Source organism: Pavona decussata, unplaced genomic scaffold (genome assembly GCF_977016875.1).
Source record: "Pavona decussata unplaced genomic scaffold, jaPavDecu1.1 SCAFFOLD_47, whole genome shotgun sequence".
NCBI lineage: Eukaryota > Metazoa > Cnidaria > Anthozoa > Scleractinia > Agariciidae > Pavona > Pavona decussata.
The window spans coordinates 864,519-892,458 of NW_028145469.1; the positions used below are offsets into that span (position 1 = coordinate 864,519).

The 27,940-nt window shown below is 39.0% G+C and overlaps 1 protein-coding gene across 5 annotated transcripts; it reads right to left on the bottom strand.

Annotated features, from left to right (window-relative positions):
* LOC146482144 (uncharacterized) lies at window positions 1-26,943 on the bottom strand. 5 transcript variants are annotated; one of them, XM_085107435.1, is made up of 8 exons: window positions 12,379-16,749; window positions 12,226-12,277; window positions 8,315-8,665; window positions 6,673-6,732; window positions 5,938-6,201; window positions 4,922-5,243; window positions 2,943-4,024; window positions 1-2,126 (listed from the first exon to the last, which is right to left on the bottom strand). In XM_085107435.1, exons 1-8 carry the CDS (start codon window positions 12,412-12,414, stop codon window positions 2,017-2,019), a joined length of 2,277 nt encoding a protein of 758 aa, XP_084963561.1. In that variant the 5' UTR covers window positions 12,415-16,749; the 3' UTR covers window positions 1-2,016. The 5 variants fall into 5 exon arrangements, with proteins under 5 accessions (XP_084963561.1, XP_084963558.1, XP_084963557.1 ...); XM_085107432.1 differs by lacking the exons at window positions 1-2,126; window positions 12,379-16,749 and adding an exon at window positions 26,540-26,943 and having other exon boundaries at window positions 2,340-4,024; XM_085107431.1 differs by lacking the exons at window positions 1-2,126; window positions 12,379-16,749 and adding an exon at window positions 20,992-21,508 and having other exon boundaries at window positions 2,340-4,024.
* Window positions 26,944-27,940: the final 997 nt, after the last annotated feature.

Here is a 27,940-nt window from a genome sequence, read left to right on the forward strand (position 1 = left end):
TTTGCATCGAGTCCACGTTTTATTTACTTAACGTACACAACTAAGGATCCTCACATATAAATTTTTCATTAGCTTTCGATTTTAGTATAAAGTGGTTTTAATTGACAGATAATCACCAGCTCTAGATTTCTATCGCGTGGCAGGTGACGCATGCGCAGCCCGAAACAACTATCACGCACACCTGGGCACGCATAAAACATCTAACTGCTTTCAGTAGAAGAAACCTTTATTAATATTCACTAAAAGGAAACGTTTACCATATTATCTAATTATTTTGAAGTTAAAATTGCATACGTCGAAGGTCTTAGTTTAAATAAGTCACTATCAATCACAGATCTAGAACTGATAGTGACAAAACATTAGTAGATTCCTGCAAAATATCCATTACAGGTTGACTCAATTTATGTTTACTTTGTGTTATACCAGCGTTATCGTTATCATTATCATTATCATTGCCTCGACAGCTTCACATTATCAGAAGACCATACATAGAATTAATAGCATACATCGAAGGAAGAGCTACTAGAAGCGCTAACAACTGAAGTAGAACAGTCTAACTGTTTTGTTCTTAGATCATTTAATGTGATGCTTAGCCTGTTTTAAAATGCCGTTTCTCTCATGCACCGAATCAAGCAGCACACATTTTGGAAATGGTTCGCTATCTGAACAGTTACCGCAAAATTTTACGGTACAGCAGAGCTTAAAGCATGATAGGAAACTTACTGAAGCGACTATGCCACTCAGTATGGCAAGAAGGAGGAGTACGGTGCCTGAATCGATCATTGCTCGTAAGTCTATAGCCAAGTTACGGCGCACACTGCTGGTGCGTCTTCACATTTCTTTAACATTTCTTTAAGCATCAACTATGAACTGGCACTACCTGATCGCAAGATGGAGCGAGTAGCCATGTTAGAAGAAGAAGTACTTCGTATATGAATTTTTAGGGACTTGGGGGTCTTTCAAATTTGCGTGCAAGTAGGACACTTTAAAACTAGTGCAGATTTATGCATTTCCCACCATTCTCAATTCCTAAACCCGTCTGTCTCTCTCTCTTAGTGAGTAAATCGTACTTGTACTAAGATTTGGAGAACGGCTATAGCTATTCACGCTTCCTTTCACAGAGGTTAAACAAGCAAAATGAATCCTCATTTTGAAAAAATTAAGGCCTTTTCAGAGGTGTACGTTGCGTAAACCGGTTAAAAGTAATCCCTCTTTTTGTTGGGAGGGGTGTAGTTGACCGCTGTGAAACGTAACCTAGCAAAAGGTATATTTTCGAACGTCTAAAAGGCATGCTTCGTAAGGATTAAGAAGCGGCTTTACAATAATTTCTTGCTACTTGTAACTCCTTATTGTAAACCCTTACCAGTTTCTTCTTCAATTGTAGCTTGTTACATAGCTGATTACACTACAGACCTACCAAACTAGCAAGCGTTGATGACTGCTGATTTGATTTATAAGGTTTCATTTTAAGTTAAATTAAATTTAATTTTACTTTTAAATCCTTCCATCCGGAGAGACGAATACTACGACATCCATTGCAGTCTCGTGACATTAAAACCTTTAAAATTTGCCTGGCCAGATCAAAGCTGTCAGATCTTTACGTCGTATGAAATCTTTATCGTAGCAGCGATTAACGTTTAGCGTTTTACTAAGATAGTTTCTCTGAACCATTGAATTCCTAATATTGAATACATCCTCCTGTGGAATGAGACTCAGTCCATTGCGGTTGTTCTTCTGATTGGCAGTTCAGTTTTGACGTTTTACGCTACTCCCCGTCTCACGCTGTCATCTCCGACCTTTCTTTCCTTTGTTATGTTAGCTTTTTCGTTACTGTCCTTGCTGATTTTTGTCTCCAATTTTGATCAGATAGCCTTGCTTATTTGTCATAATGGGATTGTTAGTCTTTTCAAAAGAGCAGTAAATGTCGTTTGTTAGAGATTAAGCATACGCATCGTATCTCTCCGCGATGTCGCTCACACAGTATTCTTAATGATTTTCTGTCAACAGTGTCCAGACTCATTTGCCAAACAACGATCGAGGCAGCCCCAAAATTTTGTCGATGAAAGAAATTTCCGAGGAATTCTTTGGTTGGACATCATCAAGATTATCGTTGTTGTTTTCTTCCTCTGAAGTAAGTAAAGTAAACAAAACACCGTCAGTTATGCGGTTGTCACAAAGCGTGTTAGTTAAGAGGTTAAAAGTAAAGGAAAGAAGAGCCAAAGAAAGTGAGAAGAGGTACAAGCTAAAGAAAAAAGAAACAGTCTTCCACCCCCAGCGCCACTGGAAATTTGCAAATCCGGAAATCGTGAGGAACCAAGAAGAAAGAGGAGTAAATCCCATTCAGGCCCATCGTTCCCTTTAACCACTTTCTAATCGACAGCTGTTTGTTGTATAACTTGAACAAGGCTAACTGCATTTTTGTTCAAGCTAGTTTTCCTGCATTAGACTGAGTTCTCAGACTACTGGCGACGTTTATAACCCTTAAAGAACCAGCTATATTTTACATCCCATAACAAATTTCAATCTGACTGCTTGATGTATGGAGAGCATTTCATTGCAGAAAGAAGAATCCTCGATTTAATCCAAGTTTCAAGGTTACACAGCAGTAGAACCATCGCCTGATGGTACCACCACGTAGACATGTTTATTTTTGTTTTTTCCTTCTCTTTTATCTAACGCAGCCACACCGGTGTGTCTTAAGTGAGGATCTGGCACCGCTGAAGAATAAGTACCTTTCGCTACAATACTATATAGATCGTCATCTGAACTGTCTATAGGCTGCTCCAGGGGCGGAGGCGGGAAAGATTGTAAAGATGAAGTGCCGAGACTGCTATTACCAAGATGCCTGCCGGAGTAACGCAAACCGGGATTGTTTACGTGTGCATCTGGCAAGGCATCCAAAGGAGAGAGCAGTTCGCCCATGCTAGGAGCACGCAGCGTACCTTTACTAGCATTCTGCAACTTGGCAGTGCTTGCCTCGGAAGAAGTGCTCCTGTGGTGAAGAATACTTCCTGATACAAAGCTGTGATCCGAACCCAAGCTTCGACGACTTGGCTCCTTCTGCCCAAAGTTAGTTTCGTTGGGCGTCTGGCAGATGTCTCCAGATTTTGTGCTGTAGTTTGGATTCGTCGTTATGTTTGGGGAGTCTCGATGACTTGAATAAGGCGTTAGCGTGCCAAGGTTTGTCTCCTTTCCCAATGACGCATTCGAAGAATTTGACAATTTCATCGGGGAGGTATGATACGACAAAGAATTCTGTGTCGATGGCGAGGATTGTACCTGTCCGGATGAGACAAGAAGTGTATTCCCTTGATAGTTTGAGCCTTCACCTCTTCCAGCAGCCACGGACGCAGCCTGACCAAAAGGGCCATGTTGTGGACTTTTAGAAGGCGACAGCTGTTGAGAGACACCACCCTGGCTTGGTTGATTGTAATCCAAAGGACCGCTTGAGGCCGAATACTGATTTACCACAGCACCATTTGGAACACATTTGTTAATGATTCCAGAGGCTCCATTCGCTGTAGTTAGTGGTGCACCCCGCTCTTGTTGAAAATGAAGGGCATTCCGAACAGGAGAATTGTAATATGGATCATTTGCAGTCGCCGACCGTTGTCGAGGTAGGGTCTTAGCAGGCGACTGATTTTGTGAGGCGTGATCTGAATGTGCAGCCTGGCGATGTTGATGAGACACATTTCCAGCACTTAGATGTCGAGGCAGCCGAACTTTTTCCTCGGAATAATTTATTATTCCGTGGTTCTGGTTCCTTTCATGACTTCGAGATACGTTTCCTGTGCTATTAGCTCTAGTGCGCCGGGGTGTTCCGGTTCTGGGTTCACTTTGGGTGCGACCCCGAGCGGGCGTTGACGGAAGACTAGTAACTGCATCATTTACGGGTAGAATGACTTGAGGTTGGTTAGTTGTGGCAATTGGAAGTTTGTTATTATTGCCAGTGTTGAACATTGGGTTGACATGAATACTTGTAGCGTCACCTTTCTGTGCAGTTCCATTTTCCATACCAGAAAATCTGTTTAAAACAAGTAAGAGGTCATTAATTAATAATTACGAGCTACGCTAATGAATTCAAAATGGAATAAATAAAACCGGAAAAACAGTATCAACCTCAAATGGAACAAGTACATCACCAATTTAAGTGCTTCACAGCTGCGTCTATGTATTTATCCTATTTATTTACGTTTGTTATTATTCCATTGTTATTATTTCATTTCGTTGCCATTTAACCTTGTTATAAAGTAAGTAGGTGTAGCGTACTTTATGTAGTGTGTTGTTTCTGTAAAATATATTTTGTAAGTACTAATAACAAAAATACCAAACAAACGTTTATGAATTTGTAAACCACTGAAGTTTCATTCAAGTCTATAGACCGACGAAACAATTCACGAGTTTTTTCCTTTGGTTGAAGTCGCGGCAGCTAAGTTTGATAAAGTACTACTATTATTACACTTTAGCACCATTTGGAAGATTTTACAACTAGTACAAATTAGTATTGGTGCAGTCCCTAATCTATCTTTGTGATTGTAATTATTGTTTATGGCATTTATTCTCGTTTATTTGTAATTACTCAGAAAACACAAAATGCATTCAGAGAATGAAGTCACAAAAAGAGCCAAAGACTTCTTGGTAGGTATCACATGGCCAGATCTAACTAACTGGATCTGGCCTTTAAAAACCATGTGTCAAAACGGAACTGTTCAGAAGGGAAACGTCTTTTAAGATGAGGCTTAACTTTGACAACTGATGCTAAAAGAAACCTCGACAGTTGACTGTTCATGAAACGTTTGACGGGTTGAGTTTAACATCCGTCGAAACACTCGTTCAGTGCATTTCATAGTGGGAACGGTAACATACGAAGTCATTAGACGGGGAATGTAACGTAAAAACATGAAACGATTTTCTTTCTCACCTATCAATTTTGAACTCTTTTTTGATCTGATTGTTAACATCATGAGCGGTGAATACAACCTCAGGGCCTTTTCGACGCATCGATCCATCAGAGACCTCCTCGCTGGTGTCTTTCTCACATTTTCCTGGAGCGTGGCCATTCTGGTCCGATCCTTTTATTTCCTTGGGTGGAGCTATGAATCGTTTCGGCTGGTGCATAATGTCAAGCTTGAGGAATTCCTTCTTTTTTCCAACACTTACAAAGCAAGTCACCACTCCAACCATGAGTAAGGCCGCTCCCAAAGCACTTAGAATAAACACCGTAACGTATGCCGACTTATTTTCTACAGAAAACAAAAATATATATGTTTTCTGAAGCTTTAATATGATTCAGCCTTCCTTTCAGCTTATTAAATCACAGGTTGGCATAACCACAATTTTCCCTCATTTCCAAATCTTATGTATAGAAAGTTGGTTAACAGTTACAAATTCCAACCCACCCCACCCTATAAAGGATACTACTACTCCTCAATCAGGCAAGGCCTCCATCTGGATACGTAGTTCACTTATTTTTGCATCAGTTCTCGTGTTGTTCGAGTGCTGATTGACCATAATACAACATGAGATGATGAACTAAAGTTTTGATTCTCTTCTTTGAATTTTTTTTCATTGCGAAGTTAAGGTTTCAGCAAAAAAGCCGTTACTAATTCAAAACTGTAGGAGAAATATAACTCGCAGAAATTTTTATGAGAAATTCATTTGTTATCTTAAACTTGATGCTTTTCATGGATGACATTAATCTTATTTTGAATAAATGATCCCAAGGAGAAATAAGACAAGAAAAAACAACGAGGAGCCCTCCTGTTCTTTCAAAGAACATTGAAAGAAGGCCGTGGATTTTAGATCATGCAAATTCAACGAAGTCTGAGGGGCTAATCCTGGATCGGAAAGAAACTCATAACATCACGAACATGGATAGGGTGGTCTGAACTCAAGACTTAAAAAAAATGGGTGTCGAAAACACAGTCCTGAAAGTACCTTTCATGTGAAGAAACCAAAGGTAAAGTGATCCGGCTACTCCCATAACAGCCGCTTGACTTCCTTGCGCCATGACCACGGGTGTAGCACTAGAAACTCCTTTTGGGGTCGGTCCGTTGACGATTGCAGGTCCATTACTGCTTCCGGGTTCGTTGTCGGTTGGAGGCACGTTGACCTTGCCAGTTGTCGTGAAAATGCTTGTTTGTACTGTGGTGTTTGGTAATGTGTAGTTGGTCCCGTTCACTTGTATCGTGATTTTTACACCTGTAAATGTGGTTGAAGTCTTAATAGATTTGTCGCGTTCAGTGGTGAGTACTGTTGGGTTTGTCAACACAACAGGAATCGTTGTAGGTACACTAGCTTCAGGCGTTAACAATGCACTATCAACCGTACTTACCGTCTTCCATTTGGTTGTCGTTTTTTGGCGGCGCTTCTTAGTAGTTTGGTGCCTAGAAATAGCAGCAACCTTAGTAGGCGTTGCGCTTTTTGAGGTTTTTACCGTTGTAGAAGACTTTTTTGGTATTTTAGAAGATACAGAGTTGACTGAGTGCTTAGAAGTTGTCTTATCAGACATAGTTGGTGCTGTAGTGCGTTTTGGTGTCTTGGTCGTACGTGCTGTGCTCTTTCTGAAGGTACTGTTTGCGGTGCGATTTTTTTTTCGTTTCGTCAAAGTTGTGACTCTCTTACGTGTAGGTGTCTTAGTTTTTGGTGCTGGTGAAGTGGATGGAATATTACCGTCGAGATTCTGAGACGGGCTCAAAGTTACGTTCCCTTGAAAACCGTGCTTATTCGGCTCTAAAGAGAAAAAAGGAAGGAAAGTAGGAAATAAGTGATTACACAGAAAGGGTGTTTGGACACTGACTGTTCATCAAGCCGGTAACTGTTGCTCCCCGTTGGTGCGTTGCTAAAACATCTCAGAGTACCGTCTAACCTCATCATGCTGTACATGTACCTGGTGGAGCCCTGCACCACTAGTCCCTCCACCATTCAATAAATATTCTGATTTATAGACAGTGACGCTCCATATTTGCTCCTGATATTGCGAAAGTCTCATTCGAACCACAGGACACCCACACAACCTGAGCTTGGTAGTGTTCCTGTTGAGTTATAACTACACCCGGCGTTCCATCGCAAGGCTACCACGTCATTTGTTGAGGTTTGCCTGACTATGCACCAGTGCCAGTTTAGATCTCAGTGGTGAGAGGTAATAGGAAAATTTATTGTCAGAGGAAGCATCACGCTGTTAGGGATCACCGAACGAGCGACTTTCATCAGGAGGGAAGAAATAACGCCTTACTATAGCCAACTCAAACTCTCCTTATAGAATGGTAGAGTGTAAAGAGAATGAGGGGAGAAGAATTTAAGCCATAGTAGAAAGTTACAGTTGAAGTGCAATACAACTCAACAGCGTCATCAGCAACTGACAGTTTTATCTGCAAAATGTGAATTTGCCGAGGCTCGAGCATACTGAAGGAGTTCAGCGTCCTCTCAGTTTACTTACTAAAAGAATAGCCGTGTTTTAATTTAAGGTGTACAGGTTTAAGATAATGCACAGCAGTAGCAAGTGACCACACTGTCTGCAGGAATGCCTGTTTTTTTGTAATTCATATAAAAAACCTCACTGTAGCTTGTCGTATTTTGTAATAAGGTTAACTGCGAAACTTAACTGCTATTTGCGACAGTTAAAATCGTGACAAATTGCGGCACTCCATGTTATTACAATTGGCGATAGATGCCTTATTGCGGAAATTGACCTATTAGAATATACCAATGAACTTGAATTCACCAAATTACACAACCATTTTATATCATACCTTTAATTTGGAAATTCAAATACAAATGCACACATTACGAAGGTCGCAATCGAAACATAGGCATATTCTTTGCTTCATATAGGTGCAAATGGCAAAATGCAAGAGCTTACTGCTATCGAAAGCATCACCATACAAATACCGGTATTTTTCTCCACCTTCGACATTGAACTAGCGCATTAGGCAAAGACGTCCAAAACGGCAGCATGTTTTTCAAGTTTCAAAAGATTTTCGAGATTACCGAGAGATACCCGGAGGCACCTCGACTCTGTATCATTAGTGGTCGTTACCTTGTCGATAATTTCTCATGACTGTATGATTTGCCTGTGTCCGGATTTAGATTTTCGTTGTTGCTGGAGATCCTCACCTACGACTGGAGTTTACATTGTGTATAGCCTGCGAACAAGCTCTCTACAGGGTACAACGCGTGTGGCGAGCGAAGCGAGCCGCGAGATGATTGAGGCTATATCCTCTCGCGACTGACGTAATAGCGAGCTTGCTCGCAGGCTACATTGCGTATGACAACTGAAATATCGTTAAATATTTTACAGTAATACAATACTCACCACAGGCATAAATAACATTAAGAATCTTGTAGATCCCTTTACAGTGGTTCCCAAAGTACTCTTCATTCGCCGTCACTATACACTGCGTCCTCTTGTCACACAGCTTCATAATGTCTGTCGTAACGTTTCTCTCAGGGCATTCAGACTTGTCGTCAGTGTCTTTGACCTCAATCATGGAATGGTTAGCAACATTTTTCGAAAAAGGACATAAGGTCCGTCCCTCTACTTTGCGCCCATACGTGGCAGCGTATATGACCATCGCGAGGGAAGAGTTGTTACAGTTAAACGTCTTAGTGTTTCCTTGGCAGACGACCCGTGATTTCACACGTCCCATTCTGACAACCCGAACCTCTGAAAGGAAATTAATGCATGTGATTTATTGTGAATGATTAAAAACTGACTCATTGGATAACACAGTTCCAGAGCTTTTATTGGTTTAGTGGCCATGGTATATGATCCATTATACCATGCCCCACAAATATAGCAAGAGTACGTGTCTGGGTGAAATGAAATATCACCAATTCAGCAAGATTTAGCGATTTTTCGTGATTGTTTGTAATAAAACAATTATTCCATTCGCACTTGTTGGATGCGAGATGATTATACCCAACGAGGCGCGCTATCTATCTTCTTGTATCCAACGCGCCCCTTGTTATGTAGAATAATTGTTAATTATAATTAGAATGTCACGTTACCGCTACAGATAGGACAAAGCCCAAGTTCCGATTTGAAAAAGCACAACAAAAACACCCTCTAATACTGTCGTCCATAGATTTGCCTGAAGTCATATCAATTAGGGCAATTAGGACAGAAACTAGGGGAGAGGTTTATTCTGGGAGCCAAAGCTCCTCGCGTTTTCAGTAATTGTTGATCAATTGCTGGCCGAAAATACAGTAGATATTACAAAGAAAAATCGCTAAGTTTTCGGCGCGTTTGTCTCGGCAACGTTCTACTTACCACTCGAGAATGACCGTATGTAAGTGAGTAGTAATAAACACTGAGAAAACGTTTTACTTACTGGTGTAAACTTTGAAATTTACCAGACTTCTGAGCTTTATTCGTGTGAACAAGGCTTTTAAATTCTTGAAAAGTGTGTTTTTGCCCGATGTTCGGGTTCGCTTTCCAACAGGTTAAACAAAATGCTTCTTTTAGACTCAAAATCATCAAAACAAATTTATTTGATGTGGACAAACGTGCAGGAATGAAGGCATTATTCTATTAGTGAAAAGAAAAAAGAATCGAAATTAATTATTTTCTTTGTGGTGAGGTAGGTAAGGACGTCCTCCTCTTTAACCATACAATAAATAGTTAAAGACCTTGAGCGGAAATGAAGTGATGCTAAGCTATGTCTACGCTATGCTGGATAGCATTTTATGTCGTTGTGAAAAATACTCCAGCCTTGTGTGAAAAGAAGTGGCCCGAAACCGCCGCCATCTTTCGATCCTTGTTGTTGACTTCCGTTTCGGTTCGGTTCTCTGTTCACACTACTCAAGAAAGTGTCACGAAAACAATCCGATATGTGACGATTCACTTTCAAGACCGAAGCAGCGCAGCATCACTCTGGCACAAAAATCGATCCGAAATCGGCGTTTTGTGTGTAACGAAAGCCCTATCTGATATGTTTTTGGTGCCGGCACAAGAGCTATCCGGTATAGTGTAGACATAGCCTTAGCTATGCACTTACTTCCTAGAAATATCTCAGTGTGAAACTTGCGACATGATTTTATGCAAACTTCCCGTCCATCAAAAATCTTTTGTGTGCCGTTTACAAGTTTTGCTTTGTTTAATTCTAGTTGGCACTTGCCTTCAGCTTGTTCAAATTACTAGACTACATGCTGTACATTACTATATTATATATATAGTACAGTTGCTTAAAAGCTTATTAAAATGTCCACCAAAAGGGAGAGAATGTCATAGAGAGAGACATCGAGAGTCATGCGGTGCGTTATTTTTAGATTCATTTTCCCTGGAAATATTACTTTTCGCAACTCTCTTTTTTTTTTTTTTTTTTCTCGTATCCTAATTACGTACTTTAATATTGTTTTCCATTCCTAAAGCATTCAAGAATTGATGTTTGTGGAGAAACGAAACCAAATAAATTAGCTTCCTCCTTGTTCTGTCGCTACAAAACTTTGATAGCTTTCGTTCACGATCTTTTTTCGGAGTCGAAACAGACGAGAAGTTTCTAGCTGCATAAACCTTCGGATATGTCACACATATGCCACGCATTGACATTCCAATCCTAGCAGCATGCAGAATGTTTGTCCCATGAACCTAGTTTAATGGTCCTAGCTCCCACGAGTCTCTTGTAGCTCAGTGGTAGAGCATCCTAACGAGTAATCGGAAGGTCTTTATAGGTTCGACTCCTGATAGGAGCACTCGGATTTCCTTTTTCCGAGTATGCCTGTGTCACTTTGAATAATACATCATTCTCAACGTTCAGAAATGTTCTAAAAAATTACAATAAAAATTATTTTTCCGGTAATTTCTCGGTAAATTTTTGGCCAAAATAGATAAATGACGGGAAATTGTTCATTTATCTTGTCATCTACCTTGTGAGGTTCAGCGAGACAATTTCGGAAACTTCTAATTATATATCCTGACGAGTACACCTACAAAAATGACTTTCTTATACTAAAGAATGTTGAAAATTCATGGTTTTAGTTGTAGAAACAAGTTCTAATTCTCAGATTGAATTCTTTCGCCAGCGATTGGAATAAAAGCAATGATAATAATATTTTTTGTTTATTTTTTCAAAGCAAAATTGTATGATTTTGTAAAGAATTCGAAAGTCGAGAAGGTTGAAAAAAAAAAGAAATTCTTCGGTTCCAAAGTGAATGATGGTTCTGCCGCTTGAACTGTGACTTAATGAATTTTTCACGGCGCGTACATCAAAAAACCTCGAGGAATGTTTTTTCATTAGTTCTAATTTACAAATATACGAGAGAACAAACAGATGTGTCCATTCCTGCGCGACACATAATCGTGTTTACAAATTCGGCCTAATTGCCTGAGCCCCTTCTGAAATAATTTTCCTTGCTGGGAAAGTCGCTGTAAGTGTTAATGAAAACAGCGCAAACAAGGGCAATTATCTGTAATAACAGCACAACGGATGGCAACTGACAATTTGGAATTTTCTTTTCCTTTTTTGTAATACAAAGTAACTTGCACCCCGGCTAGAAACGCTGGTCGGGGTTCTTGAGAATTTCTTTGGATAATTTTGAACTCAGACAAAATTGTTGTTACAGATGTCTCTTGTAAAGCAAACCTTTGTAATTTATGTCGGAAATCGACCGACGCTTGTTTTCCGTTGCGCTCTTAAAGCTTCGCTTTTGCCGATGTTTCTTTGCGGAAGTTTAATAAATTGCAGACTATTTGAAAGGATAAACATCTACCCTTTCAGACTACAAGGGAAAAAGATGAATATCTTTCAGTTAAGGGCTTGAATACAATTTTCCCCCATACTGTCAACGAATTCACTTTGCGGCGGAGATCTCGCCACAATGTATACATTGCGGTCAAAAACGCAAAACATACATCAAAGAAAAGTTTTTGACTACAAACACTTGCTGAAAATCCTCTTGTGTTTCTTTCTGTACAATAAACGTTTTTAAAAATTCAAACCGTGTACAAATCCAAGTCTATTAAAATTAGGACAGGCTAGGTGTCAACTCAACAATCGTTTTGAGTGGCAGATAGTACACCGAGGTGACGTGAATTTAAAATGCCTTTCATTTCTTGATTTACTTCAACTGTCAAGGTAAGCGAGAGGTAAATCGTCGTGAAATTTTGCGAGTTTGACAGAATAAAAAACAGCGTGAAAACGAAATTTCCCCGTCGCCTCTATAACCACAGACAACCCTTATGGCTTACAGGGGATAACGCATAAAGCTTAAATAAACTGGACTTACCGCCATTATTAACTGTGATGGTCAGCTTAAGCACTAGGATCACAAGGCTAATCTAGGAGGAAGAAAGGAAGGCAGATTTCAAATGATAAAATTTACGAAAATCCGTACCACATTTGATATCAGATGCATTGGATAAATTGTGTGAAAACTCACCTTCGTTAGGACCGCAAACGAATTGAAAAGTCTCATCCCGACTGTTTTATAACTTACACCTTTCCAGATTCCCACGTTCTTCCACCGAAGTGCGAGTTATCGTTCGATGGAGTACATTCTTATGACCGAATTTTAAACCTGCCAATTTTGCTATCACTCAAAATGACTTGCCTGCCCGGGAACCCGAAGTTTATGGTGATTGCCATTAATTTTAATGCGCTTTCAGGAGGCAGAACTGTCGGATGGCCTTGAGAGAGTTAAATCACATTTCGTCTAAATATCAGTTGATAATCTGCAGACGATCGGTTCAGAGATCGCACTGATAATCCGAACAGCTCTCTTTGGAAAGTGCTGGTCGAGTTGACTCGGGTGGTAGGTGCAAAGTGATAAAATCCGCCTAATTCTAAGATAAACTCCAGGGATATTTCTGGTTTTCTGACTGAAATTAATTTAGTCGTTGCGCCACCTGCCCTGTTATCACCTGCAGACCTAATATGGAAAATGAGTTACCAAATACACCAAGCCGTAATTACAGCTCTGTGTTGTCAATTATAAACAGCATACAAAACCCAATGAGACTATACAAAGGGCAAACAAAATCAAATTGCTCCTCACACCAGGCCAAGTTTACTAATTTACATTCTAGGTAGACATTCTCGGTCACGTTGCCAAGTGAAATAACAAATTCACGCTTCGGCCTTTCACTAACAGGAACTTTGGTGATGAATCTAAAGAAACCGTGACGAGGAGATTTGCGAATGAACGAATAGTTCAACGGGCACTTCATTGCTTTCGTGATCACATAACATCAATTTGTTGCACTCGAACAATCTAGTAAACACTTAAAACGATCTTTATACTTTTTTTGTTTTTAAAAAACAAAGCACATAATTCTTTCTTTTTACAAAGCATTCTTAAAACGTTCGTCGTCGAAAAAAAGTGAGCGCAAAACTCTTGTTTTCGTAAAACTGTTGCAATGACTCACAGCATGCTTGTTAATACTTCCACTCTTCTACTTCGGTAAGTTAAATTTCTCATTCAAAAATCCCCTTCTAATCTATTATTTATTATCCGATTTTGTAAAAAACATACCACCTGTTAAATTGTTGCCTTCTCTCCCCTCCCTTGCGATTATGCGGTGAAAAAACATCAAGGCTTACTTTTATGATAATTTTATCTACTATTACTTTCATTTTTTTTCGTACTTTCTTGTAGTCGACGTAATCTAAGTAGCTGATTTGAGTCAGTTTTCACTGAATAAAAAAATTGTATATCAGTAGATTCAAACGATACTCAAACGATACTTCAAACTCGTCTGTACATTATTTGTAGAAATAAAGGGGAAAACCCTAATAAAAAAGGCAAACAAACATCACTGGAATATTCTTTTCGATAGTATTTATTTGTATATAGTAACAGGCTAGACAGCTAGAACTATTTTGTAGCAAAGATATTTATAAGGTAACACCATAGAAACGTACTCAGCGCTTGATAGATTTGTTAGGTCATACACAAAGTCAAAAGTTAAAACTGCCTTTTAGATCACAGTGAAGACTACCACAGGCAAGCACTCACTCACTAACTTTTTCAAAATGATCAGGTTCCAGGAATCGAGCGCTACAATCACTTGTGCAGTATAATAACAAACAGCTCCAGAGGAAAAATACTGTTCCCTACCTACCAACCTACTTAACGACACTTGTGTCTGACGTTTTAGTATTTCACTCACCGAGTCAAAAGTGACGTAAAACCACTTTGTGCAGCGTATAAAAATACCCCAAAACGTGCTGTTTAAATCAATGAAAAATCATAGCGTTATGATACTCGATCAATGGTTAGAACCACATTGCATGAAGCAGAGGTTTTGACAGTACTTCGGAAAGGGAAAGGTATTTAGCACACGACAGTCTGAACAGTGATTCATCCCATATAGAAGCTGCAGCTGGTCGAAAGAACGATGCCACTTTTTCCGTTTTAATTTCTTGAACTTCGGGCGCAAAATGACGTCCAAGCTTCAAGCTAAACGTAATTTGAAACGCAAAATTCCCTTGAATGCTGAGACCCCACATGAATAAGCACCCCCCACATGACCCCACATGAATAAACACCAAACATCCTTTAAACATATATTAGTTTAGGCTCGGGTTTGTGAGTTTGAACTGAACTGGAAACATTTCTTTTAGTCCACAAAATTCATCATCTTACCAGAGTCATTCTTTTACATATAAAAATAGCACTGTTTGTTTATTGATCCCTTTGGGTGTTATGCATTTAAAACTTTTTTATCTTTGTTACTTTCAGTAAACAATTAACTTTTATTTTAGCTGAACAGTTCTGATAGAAGAGGAATTATAAGGATAATTTTGTGTCAGTGGTAAACTAAACTTAGATCTCTAAACACAAGTACAAAGAGAAAGTATTTCTTGACACTGTAAGATAATCCAAGTGAACGAAGAAGAATAGATATATGCTAATAATCATTCATATTTCAAATTATGAATTATAGATGTTAAGTGCCACATTCTTGAGTAACAACGCTTCAACATTAATGCCTCCACTTTTCGAAACTTTCACGAGTAGTATAGTTTACAATTAACGCGTGGATCAATTTTCGAGTTGTTCACAATTTCCATTGTCATCTTACTCCATAACGTCGTAATTAGTTCGTGATTCTTTGACGTAAACGTTACCTTGTGCGGCACACCTAGTCTTATGGGTATGAGCTTAAGCCCCAACGTACATTCTCCTCACTGTTATCATATATTACCCATGGTAGTATTTGGGAGAATTTGTGCAAACATCAAGACATTTTAATCTTGGGTGATCATTTCGTTTTTTCTCGTGACCTGTTTGTTTCATCAGGTAGCCATATTATTAGGAGAAATTAGATGACGGCTACAACTGGGGATTATATCTGCCCATGTTAATTGTTTCATAAGTTGTTTCTACTGTTGGGTTACTGAAGACTAATTACTTATTGCATTCGAGGCGTTAATTAAAAAGTGTGTGGCATGCGCGGCGGTGGAGTAAACTAGCTAAGAAAATGAGAGATCAACTCATTAGTTTATCCAATCCCTTGCTAAATTGACCTTAAAAGGAAGGGATAACAATGCGTAACACTTCAAAGTCTTGGTAATAATTCCAGTAATTACGATTGATTTGATAAAGGTAAATTGCCATTGCTGCTGTGTTTAAGACAAACACTAAAACACCAATCGGAGTGTTTGTTTTCTTGTTTCTTTTTCTTATATATATGTAGACGACGTCAACAAGCTAACCCTCAGTATATCTTCAGGCAGGATACCTATCCTTCAAGTTAGGATCTCGAACCAGGGTCTCGAGTTAGGATCTCGACCAAACGCGAAATCCTGATTCGAGGGTTAGTTTATCTCATCTTCAGGGCATTCCAATTAACCCTTTGAGCCCTAATTATGACCAGCGTCTAATTTCTCCTTACGATGTGACTACATGGTCAAACATGCAAATCATAAGAATAAAAGATAATCAACAATATTTGGCGCGACTGTTAAGTTACACGGCACGTTTCTACGATTCTACGTGTTTCCTAGCACTCGGCCGGCAAATCCCATCGTCTTCTGGCTGTTATACATAGCTGTGGTCTCATTCATTCAGAAACCTTTCAGAGAATCACGCCAACCCCGCCACATGTTAGCACTGAGGGTGGTCACAGACGAGACAGGGATCGTTACATCCTCAATGGCTCTTTTACGTTCCCAAATTACAAGAAATTGTTTTGCAAAATAGAATAGGAAAGAACTCGCCGTGCAACTTTTTCGCGCGTTTTGGTTGCGACCCATATACCACATCGTGTATTTAGGCCTTTATACATCTACTCGAAGTTTTGAAACGGTGGCCGATGGATAGTTTTCGTGAAAAGATACCAAAACACGGCCTTTTGACCCCGAGAAGGTTTAGAATGACGCCAAAGAGAGAAAGAATGAGAAAGAAGAAAAAGGAGAGGGGGAAAAGACTGCGCAACCCGTTTGTTTTGATATTGGCAACTTTGGAGTTTTTGAACGACAAGAAACCATTCGCATCGCACTCTTAAAGAGGCATGACATGGGAGAGCCCGTTTTTAGAAACCCCAGGTAGGTATATTTTCTAGGATAACGTTTATCAGTTCGAAACAACAGAAAAAAAATAAGGAAAGTTTTCGGACTCGTGCCCCCTTAAACCGGGACGGAAGTTAGATCTCCCATCGGCGAGTACAGAAATATTGTTGACATATTTCGTAGTTAGGAGGTTTTTGTTTTGAATCAGTAGAATATTCTTATTGGTAACGTTTCCAAAGCGGCTAATTGACTTTGTTAACAAAACCTAAAATCTTCCTAATAATACTACTTCAACAAACATTGGAGAGAAGACTGGGCTGTTTCATTATATTACAGTCCATGTTAAGGACGGTGCCTACTATTGTTACTGCGCATACGTTCTGCGCATCTCGAGATACTCGGGTTTCCTATGGGTGGTGCCTACTAATAAAGGGAAATTTTGCGCGGTTTAAAACTATACGGAGAAAGCAGAACTTAGCAAGTGCTTTTGGTATCTCAAAAGAAAATTAGGGGTAACCACGCATTTTTCAGAGATAATTCAGTTTCAATTTAGGAAAAAACCCATTCATTGCTTTCTATTATGGCACTTTTTAGAGATATTATTGCTTAATTATCACTGAAAAATGCGTGGTTACCCCCAATTTTCTTTTTGGATTCCAAGAGGCCTTGCTAAGATCTGTTTTTCCCGCATAGTCATAAGCCGCACAAAAATACTTCGGTATTAGTAGGCACCGTCCTTAAATCACCGGTTAATGTGAACGGATATTTGAAAGTCGTTCTTTTTTTTTTTTTTTTTTTTATTGACGCGCGCCTTCTCTTTATAGTGCCACAATATGCTTTTATGAACCAGCAGATGCTCCTTAAACAATTTAATACAAAGGCGCCGCTAGCCGGTTCACTAATACTAAAAGCCTTCGTAAGTAAAGGAAAAACGCGGTGGGGAGAATCAAGTCAAATTTATTGACGAGCTTTAGAAGAGTTAAAATCTTACTTATTCACACAGAGACGCAGTTGGAATTCGCCAAGAGTGACATATGGCACTCACTTTTCAGGGTTTTTTTATGTGAATATATTAATTCCAGTTTTCAGCAAACTTCAAAACAACCTTTGTGCAGCCGAGTTCAGTTACATAAATAAGAAAATAAAGGATATATGTTGTTGCAGTTTTCCATTTTGTGAAGTTGAGTAATTGTTACTTTTACTACAATGTTTTTTAGCTCTTAGAAAGCGATCACTTAAGAATCGCATAAAAAAATCCCTCCAGAAAATATTTCTAATAAGTTACAAAAATTTTATTGTACAGAAAATCGTCATTTCACCAAATGAAACTCTCACAAATATTCCATGCTTTATTGTATGCGCAGTCATTATTTTACCAACAATAAGATTTTTGGCTCCAGAAAATTACAATGTTTCTCGTAACAATAACAATACTTTGTAAACAAGAGATACGACGCACAATTTACAGCTAACAGTAGGGGGAATTCATAATTTTGTAAACAAACGTTTTAACAGCGATCACATTAAAAATTGATTCCTCGCAAGTCCTCGCATGATCAATATGCAAACGAGCCTGTCAAAAGCGACACATCATTCCTCTCTTGACTAAACAACAATAGCAAAATCTGAAAGTCTAATGTAAGAGATACAACTTACAAAAGTACATAGATTTGACGTTGCTGCAAGATAAAAAGAGGGTGTTTTGGCACGGGCCGGGTATAAAGTACCTTATGGATCATAAATAAAACGTTTCGTGTACTCTACGCTTTACGGTTCGCGGGCAGATTTCACGCGAGTCTGTAAGTATGCCACAGTGTAGAAGGTTTTGGCAGGAGAAGCGTCACACAGTGCCAGTCTTGAATCCCAAAGATTGGTCTGGAACAGTGGTTTTAAGTAAACGGAGGAAACCACGGTCTCTGGCGCGTCACCTACACAACCAAAATATGCGGTCTGTATCGCCTTAATGACGCGCGTGGAGTTAACTTTCCTACAGAATAAATGCGCTTAAAAATAGAATGCCTTATGTCTCAACCTAAGTATCAGCGTCCACTAGTGTTATATTCTGGCCAAACGCCTAATCAGACATCGGTGTGCACAAATGACAAATTAATGTCATTCGTTTTTAGCCAATAAGACCGCGATATTTGCTCTGCCACATACGCAGGGCATTTGAAAATACATGTGAACGAGAAGGTGCAGCGGTCTTCTTAAGTCGTCACTAAATTTAATAACTTTTAGCTAATACCGAAGGTTATAAGTCAGTACTATGGAGAAACGTATTTAAAAGAACACGAAAGAACTGGAAAGGCACTTTAAATTGATTTCCTAGCTTTGTGTTGTTCCATCATTACGGACAATGTATAACGCTAATACTCTTACGAATTGAGACAGCAATATTAAGCTTAAAATGTGTTTCAATGCAGTTTTACAGATACCGTAAATTTAAAATGTTTTTAAACTGTCTTCTCCCGGACGAACCGATATGAAAATAAAACTAGTCATTGGTTTGGATTGGGAGTTGTCATGATAGACTTCTTGATAAAAATTGATATTGCCATTGAAATCAAACAAATAAAATTGTTAATCTTCTTTTCCCGCATATAAGATAGTTTGAGACGTTGAAATCGGCTTTTCTAGATGAAATCTAGATCGCAAAATGTACGGTTTTTCGAAGGTGTTTTTTGATATTGTCGTCATGGCAATGCTGATTTTACCAACGAGTCTATCCTGGCAACCAATTCACATATGACAGTGTGGCTCAAGTGTAAAAAATTGTGAGGTGTTTCTAGGCCGAGGTGCAGCTTGTTTCTGGTCAACGTTTTTGCAAAAAAGCTGAACTAAAATATGTTTTTCGTTAATTCTCGATATTTTGGTTCATCTTGAGAGCAGATAAGATTGTTGAGTTAGAATTTTTTTAGAAATATTAACAACTTTAAGAAAAATCAAACGACCAGTTTCTGTCAACAGAGCAAACAGTTTGCTATATGGCACCAGTTACAACCTGTTTTAACGCGACTGGTAATCAAGGAAACTTTGCTTGGTTTTCCACGCTCAAGTCATGCAACTTTTAAACACAAAGACAAAATAAACGGTGCTAATTAGTAAATTCAAATGTTTCGCTAAACAATGCTGAAAGGACGTATAAGCAAAGAATAAACGACATAACGGTACAAGAGATAAGTAAACAAACGGAAACTTGCGGCGCATTTTTCTTGTCAGCTCCATCAGTGTTATTTGGCCGGTTTCGGGATTTAAAATGTACCAAACAAATCAAATACCCGGTGTTTATATATGAATACCACAATTGCTCTGTGCATCCGTTTTCCGATGAACATCTCTCTGTTTGCAAAATGCCGTCTTTGACTGAGAACGATTATGCCTGCTCACGGTGAGGGAAGTTTTACCCAGGAGATAAATTGTTCCAGACTCTTTCCTCAGACCCTAAGGACTACAGGAGCTAATTTAAATTTAAATGGTTCGGATGTCCTCCATGAAGCATAAGTTCAGTTCACGAAAATAGCGTTGAATTCAATTATCTTGACGGGGTGCAATCAATCTTTTAAGCCGCCGCTCTTTTCGAAGACTGAGTGAACTTCTCTCGTTTGTGTTGGTGCAAGCCAAGTTTGGTACCTTTGGGCCATTTTACCAAACAACTGGGCTATTTTGATTCTCGCACGGCTTAAAATACTTCCACTTTGCGGAATAAACCCTAAACTGCACAACCCAACCCCCAATTTGCACGAAAATTTACCGACTTTTACTGAAGCATGATAGGATAAATGCGATATCCATAAGCCAAGAATAGATACGAAACTTTATTTAGATTTATGCCAACAAAAATGTTGACTGTACTAGTTGTATGGGAGAGATTCAGAGTCAACGCGTATTTGTCTGGCATTGACACCTGCCATAATGCCCGTGGGCATTACGTGAGAATCCCCAGTCCTCAAATTAACCAATCTGAGCGAGTGTTTTGGTGGCTACAAACATCACCCATATAATAAAACCTCTTATTACCTCAATATCTTCCAAAGAAAAACATCCAAAGAGGGCTTTTCATGCATGTAGTTACCAACGTGTAAAACTAAGTTATTCGCGTGCTGAGATGAAGGACTGACATTATCATACAAATATAATATGCGTCTAGTGAACACGACCTTTGAATTATTTAGCGAAGAAAATAAACAATAAATTGGAAAATGATTGGCTGAAAAAAGTGAAATGTTTTCGATTTTTTTTTCCTCAATAATAATAATTCCAAAAACGATTTCACCTTAAGTAAACCTTTCGTCTCAACAGGGCTCGATTTTATTCAACACCCATATTTTTTGTTCTTCGTTATATGTTGCTTATGTAATCAAAAAACAATGTATATGTACTCTTATCTTCGCCAAGACGGGTCTGACACGAAGGGTTTCGTGAGCTGGGTTGCTAACAGATGCAATAGAAGCATCATCTTTTATCGACAAAACAGGCTTTTGTTTTCAGTGTTGTGTTCAAATTAAAAGATATAGTGAAATCCAAAAGTCATGATACTTACTGCTCTCCGCTGCTTTCTCCAAACCATTTCTCGCTCAACGCTTCTTCCAAAGCCTATACGAGATTTATTTTATCCTTTATCAGTAAACACAGCTGCCGTCGGCTTTCTAGACGACTTCAAGTTGCTCCGCTGCGTGATACGGTCCTTGCTTTTGAATTATTTCATTTCTGTCAAATGTCCGTGTACTTAACTGGTTTTGTTGAACATTAGACGTTTGTCTTCCGCTGTTTCTTCGACTCTTTCATCCTTGTTTTCACAGCAGACTTTCTTATAGTTAAACAAACAGAGGAAGGAGGACAAAATAATTGTTCACATACTAATTAAAAATGACCACATTGCAATTGATGTCCTCGAAGGTCAAAAACACCTCAATGAGTCCTGAAAATCACTTACTTAGGCACACGCGCATTACATTATCTGTGCACTCTTGTTGATATTCAAAATTAGACTGCAAAGCTGACGGTTTGAATCGGCTATTATACAATGAACATTGTAAAACTCGCGTTTTGATTGGTGTAGCAGGGTTTGCCAGTATAGTATAAACGAAAGAATGACGTCATCGAATGGTGTTACCGGCGCACGTGATCATTCTAGAGTCCAGCCAGAGGGACTGGTCAACAAAGACTTTTTTTTTTATTATTATTAATGCAACACAATTACTTACATTACAATACAAAAAAAATACAGTACTCTGCTGCAACAATAAATACTACTTACAATGGGGTACTAACACATAGGAGAGAGAGAGAGAGAAAAGGAAAAAAAAACTATATATATAAATACACAAATGAAAAAAAGAGAGAGATTAAGGTAAAGGTTTGCATGGCTTTACCTTTACACGTGGATTAAGAAAAGGTTTTTGTTATGTCGTAATGTGAGAGGAAAAGGGAAAAGTTTTCTATTTTGGGAGAAAGACTGCGCATTTTACATATTCAAATAAAATATCTGACGATCAAAAAGTAGAAGTTTATGCTCTTGTTCTTGTTTGGCTTTATCCCTAATACCAGATATGGCGATAGATTAGTATTATTTGAAAGTTCTCCTCGGTTGATTGCCCATTGTTTAAAACCTTGCCAAAAAAGAGTGGATATCTCACATGTCCAGAAGAGATGGATGAGAGTCTCTTTATCATTTTGACAAAAAGTGCACTGCTCATTATCCTTTAGGTTTATTTTAGTTAAAAAACTGTTGGTCGCTAGTCTTCTGTGTAATAGCTTAAATTGGAAGACAATTATTTTTGTAATTTTTGTGCATAGAAAAGGTGTTCGGTAAACTGTCTTCCTCCTGCTTCCAGTCGATAATTTCTTGGGTTTCAAGCGTGCAATCCGCGATCCATTTCGTTTGGGCGGTGATGGGTCTCTTTTGTTTTTTGCTCACAAGAATTTTGTACGCTAGTCTATTCGGTTTTTTTTTGTCTTTAAAAAAGTATCAGTAATAGATTCGTGTATGGCATTACCATTGTGGAAGTTTGCCTCGTTGCTTTTCCATAGGACTTTTACAGCTGATAACAGGCCTTGAAAAGTTAGAAAGTTTGTTTCGATATTATAACGATCTGTAAAAATTTTCTGGTCAACAAAGACTTGCAAACTGTTTGGCGAGTAGCAGACAAAAATAGATAAATTTTCGCAGGAAAAATTGGACAAAGGCCGTTGAGATAGATAGATAGAAATCCGGTAATGGTGAGTGATCGGTTACAAATGGCTGTTTAGTGACTTTAGGGGTCAGAAATCGTTCTGGAATAAAGGTTAGTTTTGAAAATATTTTTAGTGGAATTCTTTCGAAATATACTCTAATCATGAGTAATTTACACGATCACAATTGCGTGTCCGCTGTGGTAGTCTAAAAATTTGCTTCAAAATATTTCACTGGGCTCAGTCAACGTGACGCTCGCCCACGAAATGGTCAAATGTTTTGGTTACTGTATAAAACAAATAGATTTCATTGTGCCGTTGTTCTGTACTCTGATAACGCACAGAAGACGTCAAAACGTGGTAAGAACATCAGTCACGCTTTCCCTCCACATTTTGACGTTTTTTGTGCGTTCCGCTCCGAGTACAGACGCACGGCAAAGTGAAATCTATGTTTTAAATATTTAGTAACAATGGTTCAAATGGGCCAAACCACAACACAGTCGTCAGAGTCGATAGAAGCCGAGATGGAGGCGTCAAATTGTCATAACCCGGCAACCGGGTTATTCAACAAAGAAATTCTGTTAAATGGTTATTTCTAGAGAGTTAGTTTGCAGGTGTGCAAATTTCTTTGCACACCTCAAATTCCACACACTCCCAGAGCAACCCATTGTTGACTTAAGTGAGTATTTAGGTAACCTTTATTTAAGTGTCAAGTTTCATTCTAGCGCATAGTCAGCACTAATTGAAGAACCTCTAAAGTCACCTGACAATGAACTCCTCTTGAACGAAACGATTTTTGATGATTGTCATCCGTCTTGACGGGTCGAATAAGATTGTCAAACTGAATTTAAGCACGTCGAAAGGCGCCTTTTCACGTTGTTAACAGGCGTGGCATTTTCGAGACTCGTACGCTTCGGTCGAAGTCCCGCCATAAGTTTGTAAAGGCGAGCGCAACCTGGGGAGAGAGTCTGAACTACCAAGGGGGATCCTAGTCAGAGGTAGTCAGGGTACGTTGAGTGGGGGAGAGGGAGCGTGACTCCCGCTCCACTCGGTAGTTTAGACACTCTCCCCAGGTTGCCTTCGCCGTTTAACAAAGATGGCGGGAGTTCGTTCGAAGCGTACGAGTCTCGAAAATCCCACAGAAAAATAGGGCACTGCAAACAGTCTATATTTTCTCCCATTCCGACATACTACCTACAGTAAAATTAGAGCCAAATTTTAAGCTATTCAGCTTCCCACACTATTTGGGGGAGCAGGGATGGCGCAGTGGTGAGAGTACTCGCCTCCCATCAATGTTCGATTCCTGGACTCGGTGTCATATGTGAGTTGAGTTTGTCGTTGGTTCTCATTCTTGCTCCGAGAGGTTTTTCTCCGGGTACTCCGGTTTTCCCCTGTCCTCAAAAACCAACATTTGTGGCGTCCAATAGTGTTACATTCTGGCCAAACGGGTCATCAGACATCGGTGTGCACAAATGACAAATTAATGTCATTCGTTTTTAGCCAATAAGACAGCGATATTTGCTCTACCACATACGCAGGGCATTTGAAAATACATATGAACGAGAAGGTGCAGCGGTCTTCTTAAGTCGTCACTAAATTTCATAACTTTTAGCTAATACCAAAGGTTATAAGTCAGTACTTTGAAGAAACGTATTTAAAAGAACACGAAAGAACTGGAAAGGCACTTTAAATTGATTTCCTAGCTTTGTGTTGTTCCATCATTACGGACAATGTATAACGCTAATACTCTTACGAATTGAGACAGCAATATTAAGCTTAATGTGTTTCAATGCAGTTTTACAGATACCGTAAATTTAAAATGTTTTTAAACTTTCTTCTCCCGGACGAACCGACATGAAAATAAAACTAATCATTGGTTTGGATTGGGAGTTGTCATGATAGACTTCTTCATAACAATTGATATTGCTATTAAAATTAAACATATAAAATTGTTAATCTTCTATTCCCGCATATAACATAGTTTAAGACGTTGGAATTGGCTTTAATTTCTAGATGAAATCTAGATCGCAAAAATGAAGGGGTTTTTTGATATTATCGTCATGGCAATGCTGATTTTACCAACGAGTCTATCCTGGCAACCAATTCACATATGACAGTGTGGCTCAAGTGTAGAAAATTGTGAGGTGTTTCTAGGCCGAGGTGCAGCTTGTTTCTGGTCAACGTTTTGCAAAAAAGTTGAATTGAAATATGTTTTTCGTTAACTCTTGATATTTTGGTCTATGCTTGAGAGCAGATAAGGTTGTTGAGTTAGCATTTTTCTAGAAATACTAACAACCTTAAGGAAAATCAAACGTCCAGTTTCTGTCAACAGAGCAAACAGTTTATTATATGGCACCAGTTACAACCTGTTTTAAGGCGAGTGGTAATCAAGGAAACTTTGCTTGATTATCCACGCTCAAGCCATGCAACTTTTAAACACGAAGACAAAGTAAATTCATATGTTTCGCTAAACAGCACTGAAAGGACGTAGAAGCAAAGAAAAAACGACAGAACAGTAGAAAAAAATAGTAAACATACGGAAACTTGCGGCCATTTTTCACTTGTCAGCTCCATCAGTGTTCAGTTTTAATTGGCCGGTTTCGGGATTTAAAATATACCAAACAAATCAAGTACCTGGTGTTTATATATGAATACCACAATTGCTCTGTGCATCCGTTTTCCGATGAACATCTCTCTGACCTCTCTGTTTGAAAAATGCCGTCTTTGGCTGAGAACGATTATGCCTGTTCACGGTGAGGGAAGTTTTACCCAGAAAGCAAATTGTTCCAGACTCTTTCCTCAGACCCTAACGACTAACAGGAGCTAATTTAAATTTAAATGGTTCGGATGTCCTCCATGAAGCATAAGTCAGTTCAGAAAATAGCGTTGAATTCATTTATCTTGACGTGGTGCAATCAATCTTTTAAGCGATGCTAATCTTTAACTTCAAAAACGACCGCTCTTTTCGAAGACTGAGTGAATTTCTCTCGTTTGTGTTGGTGCAAGCCAAGTTTGGTACTACCTTTGGGCCATTTTACCAAACAACCGGGCTATTCTGATTCTTCCACTTTGCGGAATAAACCCTAACTTGCACAACCCAACCCCCAATTTGCAGGAAAATTTACCCACTTTTAGTGTAGCGTGATAGGATAAATGCGATATCCATAAGCCAAGAATAGATACGAAACTTTATTTAGATTTATGCCAGCAACAACGTTGACTGTACTAGTTGTATGGGAGAGATTGCAGAGTCAACGCGTATTTTGTCTGACATTGACACCTGCCATAAGGCCCGTGGGCATTACGTGAGAATCCCCAGTCCTCAAATTAACCAATCTGAGCGAGTGTTTTGGTGGCTACAAACATCACCCATATAATAAAACCTCTTATTACCTCAATATCTTCCAAAGAAAAACATCCAAAGAGGGCTTTTCATGCATGTAGTTACCAACGTAAAAAACTAAGTTATTCGCGTGCTGAGATGAAGGACTGACATTATCATACAAATATAATATGCGTCTAGTGAACACGACTTTTCAATTATGTAGCAAAGAAAATAAACAATAAATTGGAAAATGATTGGCTGGAAAAAGTGAAATGTTTTCGATTTTTTTTTTCCTCAATAATAGTAATGCCAAAAGCGATTTCACCTTAAGTAAACCTTTCCTCTCAACAGGGCTCGATTTTATTCAACACCCATATTTTTTGTTCTTCGTTATATGTTGCTTATGTAATCAAAAAACAATGTATATGTACTCTTGTCTTTGCCAAGACGGCTCTGACACGACGGGTTTCGTGAGCTGGGTTGCTAACAGATGCAATAGAAGCATCATCTATTATCGACAAAACAAGCTTTTGTTTTCAGTGTTGTGTTCAAATTAAAAGACATAGTGAAATCCAAAAGTCATGATACTTACTGCTCTCCGCTGCTTTCTCCACACCATTTCTCGCTCAACGCTTCTTCCAAAGCCTATACGAGATTTATTTTATCCTTTATCAGTTAACACAGCTGCCGTCGGCTTTCTAGACGACTTCAAGTTGCTCCGCTGCGTGATACGGTCCTTGCTTTTAAATCATTTCATTTCTGTCAAATGTATGTGTACTTAACTGGTTTTGTTGAACATTAGACGTTTGTCTTCCGCTGTGTCTTCGACTCTTTTCTTTCCTCCTTGTTTTCACAGCAGACGTTCTTATAGTTAAACAAACAGAGGAAGGAGGACAGAATAATCGTTCACATACTAATTAAAAATGACCACATTGCAATTGATGTCCTCGAAGGTCAAAAACACCTCAATGAGTCCTGAAATTCACTTACTCTTGTTGATATTTAAAATTAGACTGCAAAGCTGACAGTTTGAATCGGCTATTATACAATGAACATTGTAAAACTCGCGTTTTGATTGGTGTACCGGGGTTTGTGATTAGAGAATAAACGAAAGAATGACGTTATCGAGTGGTGTCACCGGCGTACGTGATCATTCTAGAGTCCAGCCCGAGGGACTGGACAACAAAGACTTGCAAACTGTTTGGCGAGAAGCAGACAAAAATAGACAAATTTTCGCAGGAAAAATTGGACAAAGGCCGTTGAGTGACCTCAAGCAGGTTAAAAGAGGTAGAACTTTGTTGTCATGTCAAAAGGAAGGAAATGTTTGTCCAAATATGTCGCCGATAGAAATCCGGTAATGGTGAGTGATCGGTTACAAATCGCTGTTTAGCGACTGAAAGGCTCTGATATTTTGGGGTCAGAAATCCCTGTGGAATAAAGGTTAGTTTTGAAAATATGTTTAGTGGAATTCTTTCGAAATATACTCTAATCATGAGTAATTTAGACGATCACAATTGCGTGTCTGTGGTAGTCTAAAAATTTCCTTCAAAATATTTGACTCGGCTCAGTCAACGTGACGCTCGCCCACGAAATGTGGTCAAACGTTTTGGTTACTGTATAAAACAAATAGATTTCATCGTGCCGTTGTTCTGTACTCTGATAACGCACAGAAGACGTCAAAACGTGGTAAGAACATCAGTCACGCTTTCCCTCCACATTTTGACGTTTTCTGTGCGTTCCGCTCCGAGTACAGACGCACGGCAAAGTGAAATCTATGTTTTAAATATTTAGTAACAATGGTTCAAATGGGCCAAACCACAACACAGTCGTCAGAGTCGATAGAAGCCGAGATGGAGGCGTCAAATTGTCATAACCCGGCAACCGGGTTATTCAACAAAGAAATTCGGTTAAATGCTTTATTTCTAGAGAGTTAGTTTCCACACACTCCCAGAGCAACCCATCGCTTACATAAGTGAGTAAGTAGGTAACCTTT

What these genes read in the sequence shown, in the direction of transcription:
- LOC146482144 (XM_085107430.1), bottom strand. Translation starts at nt 12,414, where the DNA reads ATGAGACTTTTCAATTCGTTTGCGGTCCTAACGAAG. An exon ending in CGTTTGCGGTCCTAACGAAG is followed by an intron (nt 12,278 to 12,378) that starts GTGAGTTTTCAC and finishes TCTTCCTCCTAG; the next exon opens with ATTAGCCTTGTGATCCTAGT. An exon ending in CCCGTCTCAGAATCTCGACG is followed by an intron (nt 6,202 to 6,672) that starts GTAATATTCCAT and finishes CCACATTTACAG; the next exon opens with GTGTAAAAATCACGATACAA.